This window comes from Cervus elaphus, chromosome 32 (assembly GCF_910594005.1).
Source record: "Cervus elaphus chromosome 32, mCerEla1.1, whole genome shotgun sequence".
NCBI lineage: Eukaryota > Metazoa > Chordata > Mammalia > Artiodactyla > Cervidae > Cervus > Cervus elaphus.
The window spans coordinates 33,985,775-34,001,416 of record NC_057846.1 but is presented as its reverse complement, the minus strand read 5'-3'; the positions used below and the strand labels follow the sequence as shown (position 1 = coordinate 34,001,416).

The window sequence follows — 15,642 nt, the reverse complement described above, 5'->3', positions numbered from 1 at the left end:
AGCACCAAGCTGATCTCTGCATGTTGTTTTGTATCCTGTTGATAGCCTGTTTTTTCGATCTGTTGATATCCACAAGATATTTAATTTGCCTCTGTATTAGGTATTGTTTTTTTAATATTAGTAGAATTAAATAATGTATATATGATATTTCCTTTTGTTAATATATTGGAATTGTGTCACTGTTACAGGCACTAGTCAATAATCCCAAAATTGAAGTAATAGATGGGAAGTATGCCTTTAAGCCCAAGTACAACTTGAAAGATAAGAAGGCTCTACTTAGGCTCTTAGATCAACATGACCAGCGCGGCTTAGGAGGAATTCTTTTAGAAGACATCGAGGAAGGACTGCCCAATTCCCAGAAAGCTGTCAAGGTAACCTCTCTTTTGTTTCTATACCTTAATATAACTTGATAATGTCTTTTGGCTTTAAAAAAATCAAGATTTAAAAAATGTTATTTTAAAATCTTCTCCATCAGTTGAAGATTTGAAATTTGTGTTTTGTGCTACAGAACAGAATAGGGCATAGTCATTTTTGTGTAGCTTTGACATCTTTCTTGTGTTGTTGTGTATAATTGTTTCTTCAAAATGTGTCTGGAAAGATTTCCTCAATGGCATAAGTGTTTTTCTTTTTCTGATGATTAGTAATGTTAAGCATCTTTTGCATGTACCTCTTGACCACCTGTGTGTCTTGTTTGGAAAAATGTCTGTTCAAATCCTCTGCCCATTTTTTAATTGAGTGGGTATTTTTTTTTTTTTCTTTTTGCTGTTGAGTTCCATGAGTTTATGTATTTTGGGTATTAACACCTTATCAGATGTATTTTCTGCAAATATTTTCTCCCATTGATTAGGTTGCCTTTTCATTTTGTTGATGTTTCTTTTGCTGTGCAGAAACTTTTGAGTGTGATGTCTCAGTTGTTTATTTTTGCTTTTGTTGCCTTTGCTTTTAATGTTGAATCTGAAAAACTGCCAAAATGAATGTCACAGAGCTTACTGCCTGTGTTTTCTTCCATGATTCTTATGGTTTCAAGTCTTAGATTCAGGTCTTTAATCCATTTTAAGATAATTTTTGCTTATGGTATAAAATAGTGGTCCAATTTCTCTCTTTTGAATGTGGCTGTCCCGTTTTCACAGAACCATTTATTGAAGAGACTGTCCTTTCCTTGTTGTATTGTCTTAGCGCTTTTGTCACGAACTAATTCACCAGAGAGGCACAGGTTTATTTCTGGATTCTCTGTTCTGTCCCATTGATCTGCATGTTTCTTTTTATGTCAGTGCCATACTGTGTCAGTAATTTTCCTTTGTGATATTGGGAGTGTGATGCCTCCAGATTTGTTGTTCTTTCTCAAGATTGCTTTGGCTTGGATAGGATCTTTTGTGATTCCAAATAAATTTTAGCACTGTTCTAGTTCTGTGAAAAATCCCACTGAAATTTTGAAAAGGACTGCATTGACTCTTTATATTCCTTTGGGTGGTAATAGATATTTTACCAGTATTAGCTCTTCCAATTCATGAGCACAGAATATCTCCATTTTTTGAGTCTTCTTCAGTTTCTTTCATCATTGTCTTATTATTTTCAGTGTAGAGATTATTCATCTTGGTGAAATTTATTTCTAAGTACCTTATTCTTTTTGATGTAGTTGTAAGTGGGATTGTTAATTTCTTTCTGATAGTTGTTAATTTATAGAAACTCAAATTTTTTGTATATTGGTTTTGTATTGTGCAGCTTTACTGATTTCATTATTCTAGCTTTTTGGTGAAGTCTTTAGGGAGGTGTATAAAATATAGTCTGTAAAAAGTGATATTTTACTTCTTTCCAATTTGTATGCCTTTTATTTCTTTTCCTTGTCTGACTGCTCTGGTTAGGACTTCACAGTACTCTGAATAAAAGTGGCAAGAGTAGGTATCCTTGTCTGGCTCCTGATTCAGAGGCAGTGCTTTCAGCTTTAAACTGTTGATTTTGATGTAAACTGTGGGCTTGTCATATATGGCCTTCATTATGTTGAGATATGTCACCTTGGCATCCATCTTGTGGAGCATTATGGTCAGTGTATTTTGAATTTTGCCAAATGCTTTTTCTACATCTACTGAGATGAGCACGCGACTTTAATCTTTCATTTTGTTAATGTGCTGTATCATGATTGGTTTGCAGATACTGAGCCATCCTTGAATACCTGGAGTAAATCCACTTGATTGTGGTGTGTGATTATGCTAATGTATTGTTGAATCTGGTGTGTTAGTATTTGTTGATTTTTGCATCTGTGTTCATCAGGGATGTTGGCCTGCAGTTTTCTTTTCTTGTTGCATATTTGTCTCATTTTGGTATCAGGGTAGTGCTGGCCTCACAGAATGAATTTGATGCATCGCTTCAGGTTTTGGGGAGAGTTTGAGAAGGATTGATACTCTTCTTTAAATGTTTGGTAGAATTCACTAGTGCAATTGTTCTGGACTTTTGATGGGAGATTTTTGATTACTTATTCTATTAATTATTGATCTGTTCAGAATTCCTATTTCTTTATGGTTCAGTCTTGATAGTTTATACGTTTGTAGAAATTTATTCATTTCCTCTAGGTTTTCCAATTTTGGCATATGTATCATACTAGTCTCTTATGATTTTTTCTATTCTGTAATATTAGTTGTGACACCTATTTCATTTCCAATTTTAAAAAATCTATTTTTAATTGGAGAATAATTACTTTACAATATTGTGATGGTTTCTGCCATATGTCAACATGAATCTCATATCTGATTTAATATATTTGAGTCTTCTTGCTTTTTTTTCTTGGTTAGTTAAGCTAAAGTTTTGTCAGTTTTGTTTATTTTTTCAAGGAATCAGCTTATAGTTTCATTAATCTTTTCCATTGTCTTTTTTAGTCTCTCAAATTTATTTCCACTCTAATCTTTGTTAGTTTCTCCCTTCTACTCACTTTGGGCTTCATTTGTTCTTTTTCTAGTTTCTTGAGGTGTAAGTTTAGGTTTTTTTTAGATTTTTCTGGCTTTTTAATGTAGGCATTTATAACTGAATTTCCTCTTAGAATTGCTATTTTTTTAACCTCTCATAAGTTTTGGCACATTGTATTTCCATTTTCATTTTTTCAAGGTGTTTTAAAAATTTCTTCTTTGACCCAGCAATTAGCAGCATACAGTAAGTCCCCTACATACCAACTTTCAAGTAGTAAACTTTCAAAAAGGCAAATGTGTGTTTCTATGTTCAATCACATAAGACACGGGTGAAATTGTAGCTTTTCCTCCATCTCCTGTTGCTGACGATCCTTCAGCTCTGCTATCTCCTACCTCCTCTCCCTCCTCCAGCCAGTAGCTCTTCTTGCCTGTTGACTTGATGCCAGCCCTGGCATGCCAGCTTTTGTATGCTACTACTGTACTTTTCATGAAACTGTACTGTAAGGTTAAAAATGTTTTGTGTTTTGTTTTCTATGTATTATTTGTATGAAAGGTATTATAAATCTATTACAGTACAATATTGTATAACCTGTTGTGTTAGTTGGGTATCTAGGCTAGCTAGCTTTGTTGGACTTAACAAATTGGACTTAGGAATGTGCTCTCAGAACAGAACTTGTTCATATGTAGTAGACTTATTCTGTTGTTATTTGTGAATCCTCCAGCTTTCTTCTTGTAATTGAGTTTTAGTTTTATATACCATTGTGGTCAGAAAAGGTGCTTGATGTGATTTGTTAAGGCTTGTTTTGTGCCTTATCATATTAACTATTCTGGAGAATGTCACGTGGGCACTTGAGAATAGTATAGATTCTTTCTGTTGCCTTTGGATGAAATGTTCTTTACATATCTGTTAAGTGTGTGGTTCACACGTTGATGCCTGAAGTGTTATGCGCTCAGTCATGTCTGACTCTTTGCAACCCCATGGACTGTAGCCCGCCAGGCTCCTCTGTCCATGGAATTCTCCAGGCAAGAATACTGGAGTGGGTAGCCATTCCCTTCTCCAGGGGATCTTCCTGACCCGGGGATCAGACCCAGGGAATCTTCCTGACCCAGGGATCAGACCCAAGGGATCTTCCTGACCTAGGGATCAGACCCGGGGATCAGGCCCGGGGATCAGACCTGGGTCTCTCACATTGCAGGCAGGTTCTTTACTGTCAGCGCCACCAGGGAAGCCCTTGTTGATGCCTGAGGTTGAGATTATTCATCTGTGATGTCATCTAAAGGCTCAGAGTTTGAGACTTTATTTCTGTGATGAATTTTACCATCATCATCATAGTCCAGAGTATTATCAGACTTTTTGCATTCTTATTCTCATTAATTAATAATAATGAAATATGTCAATTTTCTTGTCCTTGCTAGAGTAGTGAGTGAAAAATTTGATTGTCAGTTGTGTTCAGTCAAAGTTAAAAGACAACAAAAACTACTCAAGTCCTTTATTTTTTTCTGTAAAGCTGATGCAGTATTTTGGGCAGTGCAGCAAGAAAACTGAAGGATGGCTATTTATCTCATAGTCACAGTTTATATGATTTAATCATTCTCCCATTATCTTACTGTTCTAGCTTTTCAAAGCATGACTGGAAATAATTTATGGATAATGATGAGTAAGTAACAAAATATTTCAAGGACAAGCAAGAACATTGAGATCCATGGTTTTTTCCCCACAGATTAATGAGTTCACTAGACCAAGTTGTAATCGTCACATAGATTGAATTTTGTTCTAATATTTAAAACAGTTTTTCTTGTTTTTGTACTGTGAAGGATCTCTAAAAGTTTCAAAACATTAATCCTTAAAAGTCGAACTGCTCAAGAAAGAAACTTTAGAATTAAAATTTGGTCTAGTGGACCCTAATGGTATACAGAGAGTTAAAGAAACTGGAAATCCTCTGTTGTTTAAAAAAAAATCTTGAGTGATGTAATTTGGAGTTAACTGAAAACTTTTTCTTTATCTTTAAGGCTTTAGGGGACCAGATATTATTTGTAAACCGTCCTGATAAGAAGAAAATTCTTTTCTTCAATGATAAGAGCTGTCAGTTTTCTGTGGATGAAGGTGAGCCTTCCTTTCTACTTTCTTTAATTTGCAGACATGTTACAAATTTAGGATGATGGAATTCATACTGTTTATAATACAATTATATCTTAAATGGTATAATACTGCTTTTTTAGCATTATCATCTCTTAGAACTAACAACTTTATATGTCTAATGTATTTCTTGCAATACAATTTGAAATATGTAATTTGAAAGATTTTAGGTTAATTGTACTCATAGTCATAGTATAACAGTTAGTAATTTCTTGTTCTCACACTTCAGCTGTACCAAACAGGAGTTTATTTCTGTTTTACAAATACTACTTCATATCTTGGTATGAAAGCTTGATCCATGGTGGGGGAAAAAAGTACTAACTTTTTGTGGAGACTGTTTTCTTAAATAACTTATGAGTTTTTGATTATCCAGTTGGATAAGAAAGGAGATTAATGTTTTTCTTTCTGGCAGTTGTAGAGTTGGATGCTAATAAGCTCTATGCCGTCTTCTAAATGCATGATACTTATATTTTGGATTTTAGTTTCAAATATTTCATCAATATTTTCAAGTAAAATAGAAGTTAAAGAATTTAGTTTTGAGAAATTTCTAGACAAGTAGATATTCCCATTTAAGCAAATATCTTTTACTCTAAATTTGTATTAACTTTGAAGTTTTATTGAAAGGCAAAAAAAATTGAACATTTTAATTATAAAATTTCAAAAGTAATTCAAACTCCAGCAAAGTATTTTAACAGTATAGAAAGACTCAGAGTGCAGTAGAGATATAGACTCTGAACAGTGAAACTGTTGCTGTCTCAGTTTGGTAATCATACTGACTCTTTTTATGACATCAAATAAAGGAGATTCTATTGAACGAATAATTTTGTAAAAGAAAAGCATTTACAGATCTTGTTTCTGGAGAGCCCTGTCTTGATTATGATTTACAATTTGTGCAGTAACCCCAGGTTTTTCTTTTATGTGTTATCTATCTGTGGATATTCAGTCTTGTGGTGCTGTAATTTCATCAACCTAAAGTTACTTAGATGACCATGATTTTAAAACACTTATTTATTTTTGACTGTTCTGCATCCTCGTTGCTATGCGTGGGCTTCCAGTTGTGGCGAGTGGGGCCACTATCTGAGTTGCCACATGAGGGCTTCTTACCACTGTGGCTTCTCTTGTCGTGGAGCACGAGGCCTAGGGCACGTGGGCTCAGTAGTTGCAGCTCACAGATTCCAGAGAGCAGGCCCAGTAGTCGCGGCACATGGGCTCAGATGTCCCAAGGCACATGGGATCTTCCTTCCCTGACTAAAGATTGAACTGGTGTCCCTTGCATTGCAAGGCGGATTCTTTACCCCTGGGCTAGGGAAGCCCTGATTTTGATTTTTTGTAGGAAATAGAATGTTGTATTTTTGTGAGAATCCTCATCAAGAGTGCCTTGTATACAGTTGGTTCTCTTATTGATGTTTGTTAATTAAGTGAAAATTTGCAAAGTATTACAGCTCTTCTATAATGCCATTTCTCTGAATAAGCTTCCTGTATGTAAGCAAGGAAGTAGTCAACTCCTCCTGTGTATTGTAGTGATAGGTGCTCGTTTAAGAAAGAGTCAGCCGAGCAATTTTTGTTTTGCCTCTGTCTCTTTTACTTGGAGTTTTGCTGTTATGTTAATTGTCAGATTGAGTTCTTCCTATTGAAAACCATAAAAATGGACTTGATCTTTTAAGTCCTTCTGAGTTTAAATAAACAGCTGATTCCTTAAGCATAATTAATCCATTTGAAAAAGAATTTTCGTAGTCTTAAACTTACCACTAGTACCACATTTTCAAATAGTAAGAAAGATACAATAAAAACCAGATGTACTTTTCCTTTCTCTGGTTCCAGTGCCTTTCTTTTATGGCAAGTAACTTAACTGGTTTTACTTTAGATTCTTCTGGTGGTTTTTCCCGCATTGCTAAATAATATGTTTATACTGTTATTTATTTTTAACTTGAAATATTGCCTAATGACTTGCTGTCCATCAGTCACTGTGTCGTGTCCGACTCTGCAACCCCATGAACTGCAGCACGCCAGGCTTCCCTGTCCTTCACTGCCTCCTTAGTTTGCTCAAACTCATGTCCATTGAGTCAGTGATGCCATTCAACCATCTCATCCTCTTTTGCCCACTTCTCCTCTTCCTCCCAGCATCAAGGTCTTTTTCAATGAGTTGTTTCTTTGCATCAGGTGGCCAAAGTTTTGGAGCTTCAGCATTGGTCCTTCCAATGAATATTCAGGACTGATCTCCTTTAGGATTGACTGGTTGGATCTCCTTGCAATCTAAGGGACCCTTGAGAGTCTTCTCCAACACCACAGTTCAAAAGCATCAATTCTTTGGCACTGAGCTTTCTTCATGGTTCAATTCTCACATCCATACATGACAACTGGAAAAACCATAGCTTTTACTATACGGACCTTTGTCTGCAAAGTGATGTCTCTGTTTTTTTAATACACTGTCTAGAGTTTTCACAGGTTTTTTCCCAATAAGCAAGCGTCTTTTAATTTTGTGGCTGTGGTTACCATTGGCAGTGATTCTAGAGCCCAAGAGAATGAAATTTGACACTTTTTCCCTATCAGTTTGCCATGAAGTGATGGGACCGGATGCCATAATCTTTGTTTTTTGAATGTTGAATTTTAAGCCAGCTTTTTCACTCTCGTCTTTGACCTTCATCAAGAGGTTCTTTAGTTCCTCTTCGCTTTCTGCCACTGGAGTGATATCATCTGCATATCTGAGGTTGTTGATATTTCTCCTGGCAGTCTTGATTCCATCTTGTAAGTCATCCAGCCCAGCATTTCATATGGTGTACTCTGCATATAAGTTAAATAAGCAGGCTGACAGTACACAGCCTTGATGTACTCATTTCCCAATTTTGAACCAGTTCCATGTCCGGTTCTAATTGTTGCTTCTTGTCCTGCATACAGGTTTCTTAGGAGGCAGATAAGATGGTGTGGTATTCACATCTCTTCAAGAATATTCTAGTTTGTTGTGATCCATGCAGCCAAAGGCTTTGGCATAGTCAGTGAAGCAGAAGCAGATTTTTTAAAAACTCCCGTTGCTTATTCAACGATCTAGTGTATGTTGGCAATTTGATCTCTGGTTCCTCTGCCTTTTCTAAATCCAGCTTGTACATCTGGATGTTCTTGGTTCATGTATTGCTGAAGCCTGGCTTGAGAGATTCTGAGCATAATCTTGGTAGCATGTGAAATGAGTGCAATTGTGCGGTAATTTGAGCATTCTTTGGCATTGCTTTTCTTTGGAGTTGAAATGAAAACTTATCTTTCCCAGTCTTGTGGCCTCTGCTCTGGGTTTTCCAAATTTGTTGGCATATTGAGTGCAGCACTTTAACAACACCATCTTTTAGGATTTGAAATAGCTCAGCTGGAATTCCATCACCTTCAGTAACTTTTTCATAGCAATGCTTCCTAAGGCCCACTTGACTTTGAACTGCAGGATGTCTGGCTCTAGGTGAGTGATCACATAATTGTGGTTATCTGGGTTATTAAGAGCTTTTTTGTACAGTTCTGTGTATTCTTGCCACCTCTTCTTAATCTCTTCTGCTTCTGTTAGGTCTGTACCGTTTTTGTCCTTTATTGTACCCATCTTTGCATGAAATGTTGCCTTGGTATCTCTAATTTTCTAAAAGAGATCTCTAATCTTTTCCATTCTGTTGTTTTTCTCTACTTCTTTGCATTGTTCACTTAAGGTTTTCCTGTCTCTCCTTGTTTTACTCTGGGACTCTGCATTCATTTGGGTCTATCTTTCCCTTTCTCCTTTGCCTTTTGCTTCTCTCCATTTCTCAGGTATTTATAATGCTTCCTCAACCACTTTGCCTTCTTGCATTTCTTTTTTGTTTTCGATGGATTTGGTCACCACCTCCTATACAATATTACGAACCTCCGTCCGTAGTTCTTCAGACACTCCGTCTACCATTCCATAGTTCTTCAGACACTATGTCTACCATATCTAGTCCCTTGAATCTATTTGACACCTCTCCTGTATAATCATAAGGAATTTGATTTAGGGCATACCTGAATGGCCTCATGTTTTTCTCTACTTTCTTCATTTTGGGCTTGAATTTTACAATAAGGAACTGGTGATTTGAGCCACAGTAAGCTCTTATTTTTGCTGACTGTATAGATCTTCTCCATCTTCAGCTGCAAAGAATATATATAATTGGTCTGAATTCAGTACTAACTATCTGGTGATGTCCACAGCAGTCCTCTGTTGTTTTGTTGCAAGAGGATGTTTTCTATGACCGATGCATTCTATTGGCAAAGCTCGGTCAGCCTTTGCCCTGCTTTATTTTGGACTCCAAGGACAAACTTGTCTGTTACTCCAGGTACTCTCTTGACTTCCTACTTTTGCATTCCAGTCTCATATGATCAAAAGGATATCCGTTTTGCTGTTAGTTCTAGGAGGTTTTGTAGATCTTTATAGAATCGTTCAACTTCATCTTCTTTGGCATTAGTGGTTGGGGTGTAGACTTGGATTACTGTGATATTGAATGGTCTGCCTTCAGAACAAACCGAGATCATTCTGTCATTTTTGAGATTGCAACCAAGTACTGCGTTTTGGATTCTTTCGTTGACTCTGAGGGCTACACCATTCCTTCTAAGGGATTCTTGTCCACAGTAGTAGATACAATGGTCATCTGAATTAAATCTGCCTCTCCCCGCCCATTTTAGTTCACTGATTCCTAAAATGTCCATGTTCACTCTTGCTATCTCCTGTTTGACCATATCCAACTTTGAACAACATGAACTTTCTCAGAGAGAACATGTAGTATTAATTCTGCTCTCTAGATGGCGGCATAGTGTAGCGTATCTGTTCTGGAACTGGATGTTTAAAGTGAAGCAAGTGTTTGATTTGGGGGCTTCCCTGGTAGCTCAGCTGATAAAGAATCCACCTGCATTGCAGGAGACCCTGGTTCGATTCCTGGGTCAGGAAAATCCACTGGAGAAGGGTAAGGCTACCCACTGTAGTATTCTTGAGCTTCCCTTGTGGCTCAGATGGTGAAGAATTCATCTGCAATGTGAGAAAGACCTGGGCTCGATCCCTGGGTCGGGGAGATTCCCTGGAGGAGGGCATGGCAACCCACTCCAGTATTCTTGCTTGGAAAATCACCATGGACCGAGGAGCCTGGCGGGCTACAGTCCATGGGTCGCAAAGGGTGGGGACACAGCTGAGCAGCTAACAAGCCCAGCAGTGTTTGATAGGAGAAAGGTGGCAGTGGTTCTGAGGGAAGCCTGAATGTGTTTGTGTTGCTACTGGTGGTAGCCTGTCATGACGTGTGTAGCGAGCAGGTATTTTATGGTGAAATTGTTGCGTAGTGCATGCTGTCTGTGGAATTCAGAGGAAAATTCAGATTTAGTGATTAACAGTGCCAGAAAATGCAAGCAACTAGCCATTATTCAAATAACAGTGGTGCTGTTTCTCTTTTGTGACGTTTTAGACTTTTGTTGCCCTAGAATTCCATTTTATTGGGAACCCATTTTCCACCTGCTCCTTCTTGACAGGGTTTTTTCCTACTTTAAACAGTTTCTAAATAAAATTCTGTATGTCAAGAGAAAAAATCAGCCTGACGCTGTAGGGTTTCGTGATCGTATTTCACTGGAGAAACTGTAGGGAGTGCACTTAGACTTTAGTAGTAGCCATCACCCTAGTCCTTCTATTGGATTGTGGTTTTTCTGTCTTTGTGTGTGCTTTCTCTGGATACTGTTGTTTTAACTTTGCTCAGCCTTTTCCTGTTTTGTACCTTTTACCTAGAGTTCTGCTCCCTAGTGTTAACCTGTTTTCATTTGCAGTGTTTTATGGCCTCTACTGGCTTAAACTCTTCCCATCGCCTCATTATTTGTCTGTAAAGGCAAAATAAGGATTTTCACTCTCCCCCACAGATACTGTGTGCCTGTTAGATATATTTCTGGATATAAGTTCTGTGAAATTTTCCAGTTTATTTTCTCTGTGATGCTGTGTGACTATTTAGTATTTCATTTTATAGATGTGTCTGATTGATAGATGTGTTTTCAAACAATGTTGCTGCAGCAAATATTCTTACAACCCTTATACAGTGTGATATGTATATGTATTTTATATTAATGAAATACATATAATTTAGGAAGCTATTAGGAAGATAAACAGTAAATTATTTTTGCATCTTTTAAGATCATTACTGCCATTGGTGAAGTACATTACTAGATTTCTCAGTATTGAACCATCCTTTTAGTCCTAGAGTAATTCTTGTTTGGTTTATGTATTTGTGTGTTCTGTTCTTTTTTTTTTTGTTCTTTTCTTACTAATGTATTTAAGGATTTTTGCTTTTTTCTTTTGCGTGTTTTCTTACAGTTTGATATGGGTATAATGCTGCATTCAGAAAAGGGAAGCAGAGTTTTTCCTCCCTTCCCTGCCCTTCCTCTTTACCTTTCTTTAGGAGAATATTGGATTCCTTAAAGATTTTTTGAAAGCATACACCCGTGAATGTATCTAGCATGCTTTTTTAAACATTCATTATGTCCTTCTTTAAGTATTCTATCTTGTGAATCAACTTTGGTAATTTGTCTTTTTCTTCAAAATCAATAATTTTAAATTCTAAAATTTAAAACCATATAATTTGTAGTGTTTAGCCTTAGGAATTGTTTATTGCCTGTTATTTCCCCTTGTTATTGCTAGCTTCTGGCGTTTGGGCTTTCTCCCTTAACTGTTGGTTCATCTGTTTTACTTTTGTTGCTGTTTTGTTGAAAATATCAGATCATCCTTTACATACTGATTTTTTGACATCTTGATATGAGAAATGACTGAACAAATGTTAACATTTCCTGTTGCTTTTATATTTTTTGTTAATTTAGCCAGTATTTCCAATAGTTACTGCTTTATATGGTTTCCTGCAATTTTCAGTTTATAAAAATTCTTGACAGTCATAGTTTAAGGATTGTATCATAATTACTATTCAGTATCCCTCTTGGTCGTATTTAATGTTATTTTACTTGAACTCTAGCTTTATATCCTGTTATGTCTAATCTGTTGCCTTTTAAAAAAATTTTTGAGATAGTTTTGCCTATTCTCTTACTTTGTACCTGTGTTCTTTTTAGATACTTCCTTTGTAGATGGCATATAGTTAGTCTTAACTTTCTGAACCAGTTGTGAGTGTCATTTTGTATTCACCATTTTTGTTATCTGATGTATCCCCACCATTATTGATTTGGAAATTGTATAATTTATTTTTGGTTATTCATATGTAAAGTATTTCTCCCTACATCTTTAAGTAGTTTGCTTATTCTTGGTATCAGTTTATCAACTTCATTCTCTTTTTACTCTCTACTTGATATATTACGAGAGTTTTGTTACAGTCTGTTATCATTTATTCATGAATCCATTTATTCAACAAATACTTACTGATTCCCTATTGCATTCTGTGGTCATTTTGCTAATGTAGGAGGTACAGTGGTGAACAACATAGGATAGTTTTAGCCTTCGTGGAGCTTGCTTATATTCTGAAGGGGAAAATAGATGATATCACACAAACTAAAAAGTGATTGCAGAGTGTATCAAATGCTAGGAAGGAATTAAATGAGGTATGTGCTGAGTTAGTAAAATAATAGGAAGGGTAGAGCTCAGGAAAGACCACTGTGGGAGAAAAAGATGAAGAATGAGCTGGAGCCAGCCCGGTGAAGTATTAGGACAGCGCCCACGTGTGCAGTTGTGCGGGGAGAGGTCTTTCAGGTAGAGAACAGCAAACGCTGGGGGAATGACTGATTTCTTTTGTTAACCTGGTGGTTTTTAATTATTTAATCAGATTCAGTGGACTGTTTTTTATACGGACTAGAATATAAATGAAGTATTTGTTTACATTTTTAAGTAGAATTATGTAGAATTAACCACTGAATGTTATAGCTACAAGTGAACTAATGTATGATTCATTTGATTCAATAAATGTGTGATTCATTCATTTATGAAAATACCATTCATAATTGGTATTTTCCTGAAGTGATAAAAATTCTTGGTAAAGTTCTAAAAAACATTCATACAAATTGTAGCTTTTCTGTGATATACAAAGGTTAATCATAGTATATTCATGTACATTATGCACTGTATGTTCCTAGAAAATCAAGTGTGTACTTAGCCAGTGTAAGAAATACTTTATATACGTAAACCAGAGTTGGGTTCTAGCTCAGTTTATTATTTTGTTGTTCAGTCGCCAAGTCGTGTCCAACTCTTCGCAATCCCGTGGGCTGCAGCACGCCAGGCTTCCCTGTCCCTCACCGTCTCTGAGTTTATCCAAGTTCATGTCTGTTGAATCGGTGATGCCATCTAACTATCTCACCCTCTGTCACCTTCTCCTTCTGCCTTCTGTCTTTGCCAGCATCAAGATCTTGTCCATTGAGTCAGCTGTTAGAATCAGGTGGCTAAAGTATTAGAGCTTCAGCTCAGTCCTTCCAAAGAGTATTCAAGGATGATTTCCCTTAAGATTGAACTGGTTTGATCTTGCTGTCCATGGGACTCTCAAGAGTCTTCTCCAGCACCACAGTTTGAAAGCATCAGTTCTTCAGCGCTCTGCTTTCTTTACTGTTCAGCTCTCACTTCTGTACATGACTACTGGAAAAACCATAGGCTTTGACTATGCGGACCTTTGTTGGCAAAGAGATGTCTTTGCTTTTTAACATACTGTCATAGCTTTTGTTTGTCATAGCTTTGCTGGCAGGAAGCAACAGTCTTCTAATTTCATGACTGCAGTCACCATCCACAGTGATTTTAGAGCTCAAGAAGAGGAAATCTGTCACTGCTTCCACCTTTCTCCCTCCTATTTGCCATGAAGTGTGCCATGATCAGGATGCCATGATCTTAGTTTTTTAATATTGAGTTCTAAGCTGACTTGTTCACACTCCTCTTTCACCCTCATTTAGAAGCTCTTTAGTTCCTCTTTGCTTTGTGCCATTAGAGTGGTATCATCTTTTGTTAGTTATTAGTGGTATTACCAGTTTATTGTAAAGTGATATTTATCATTAATCTGTATACTTTTTACTAAAGATGGTTGGGAGGAAGCAGTATTTTTCAGCGTTGGCAGTGTTACCATTTGGAGCAGGATACTTTTTTGGGGGTCACGGCTGTCAAGTGCATTGTGGGATGATTAGCAGCATCCCAGGCCGCTCTCGGTGCCAGTAGCAGACTTTCCCCCCAGTGTGAGTCCCAAAAATGTATCCAGACATTGCCAGCGATTCCCTGGGGAGTGGAATTGCCCAGGTTGAGAGTTGTATTAAAGGTATAGTTTACATTTATAAAACAGAAATGCTGCAATATGTTGTCTTCAAGCTTCTTCAGCACATTCAGTGATAGCAAAGATAGCAGAGCGAGTAAGATTTCTGTCCTTGAGCCCAGGCAGGAGGAGGAATAACACGGGTACATATATGTTACAGCATGTCACTGTGGTGTTCATACAGTGCTGTGGAGACCCTGGGGTCACAGCCTCCCACAGGGATTTCAGGGGTAAGATGCCCGTTAGCTGGAAGTGTTGGTGTTGCCTAAATCACTGAATTTTAAAAACTGAGGTTTTCTGTTATTGACTTACATTATGTGTTTCCAGAGAAGATCTATTGAAAAGCGAGGCGTATCTTAACACCAGTCTTTTTCACTGTCCATCTGTCTCTTCTGAATGTTTTGTCTTAATTGTGCTGATGGAGTTATTTGTTTTAGCCCACTAGGTGGCAGACTTAGCTGTAGAGAGGACATCTTGAGTGAAAAAGCTTTCCTTCCAGTCGCACTGAAGACTCACCCTTCATTCATTCTGTGATAGAAGCAGATGTCCAAAAATGAGCTATAGCGTAAGTGAGGAGCGAGTCTGTTGTGTGGTAATTTAAAACATTAAATTAAAGATAAGTGAACCCAGGGTAGTTGAACCTTGGTATGTGTTTTGTTTCATAGAGGTGCTTATTTCCTTAAGTCAGAATCTTACTCATTTAGCGGCAGTATGAATGCAGAGGTCAAGAAGGTGGGCTGAGTAGTTGATCTGTTGGTGTAAATCTTGGCTCTGCTGCTTACTAGCGTAGACAAGATGCTTAACCCCTCTCTGTCTGAGATTTCTTATCTTTTGGGTTGGCCAAAAAGTTCGTTTGGGTTTTCTGCAAGATGCTATGGAAAAACTTGAATGATCTTTTCAGCAAGTCCAGTATAAAACAGGAATAATGGTGTCCGTTCATCTGCGGTCCTTATGAGGTTTAAATGAGTAAATATAAATAAAAATGCTTAGAGCTTGGAATGGAATCTGGCACATAATAATAGTAATAGAATAATAGTAACATCAGGTTGGCTACTATTAGCAGCATTAAAAATATAAAATAGTACCAAAATACTTGGTGGTTTAGTCTTAACTCAGTGAATCTGTGGCTTGGCAGTTGGTTAGTGAAGTGAGTGAAAGTCGCTCAGTCGTGTCTGACTCTTTGCGACTCCATGGACTATATAGTTCATGGAATTCTCCAGGTCAGAATACTGGAGTGGGTAGCCTTTCCCTTCTCCAGCGGATCTTCCCAGCCCAGGTCTTCTGCATTGCAGGCGGATTCTTTACCAACTGAGCCACAAGGGAAGTCCAAGAATACTGGAGTGGGTAGCCTATCCCTTTTCCAGTGGATCTTCCTGACCCAGGAATT

The 15,642-nt window shown here is 37.3% G+C and overlaps 1 protein-coding gene across 1 annotated transcript in view; it reads left to right on the top strand.

The window, feature by feature from the left end:
* Positions 1-15,642, top strand: part of GTF2E2 (general transcription factor IIE subunit 2) — an 80,606-nt gene that overhangs the window by 52,935 nt on the left and 12,029 nt on the right. Inside the window, exons 5-6 of the mRNA XM_043893567.1 lie at positions 189-371; positions 4,908-5,001. Coding sequence (XP_043749502.1) covers positions 189-371; positions 4,908-5,001 — 277 coding nt within the window. The remainder of the gene's footprint in view (positions 1-188; positions 372-4,907; positions 5,002-15,642) is intronic.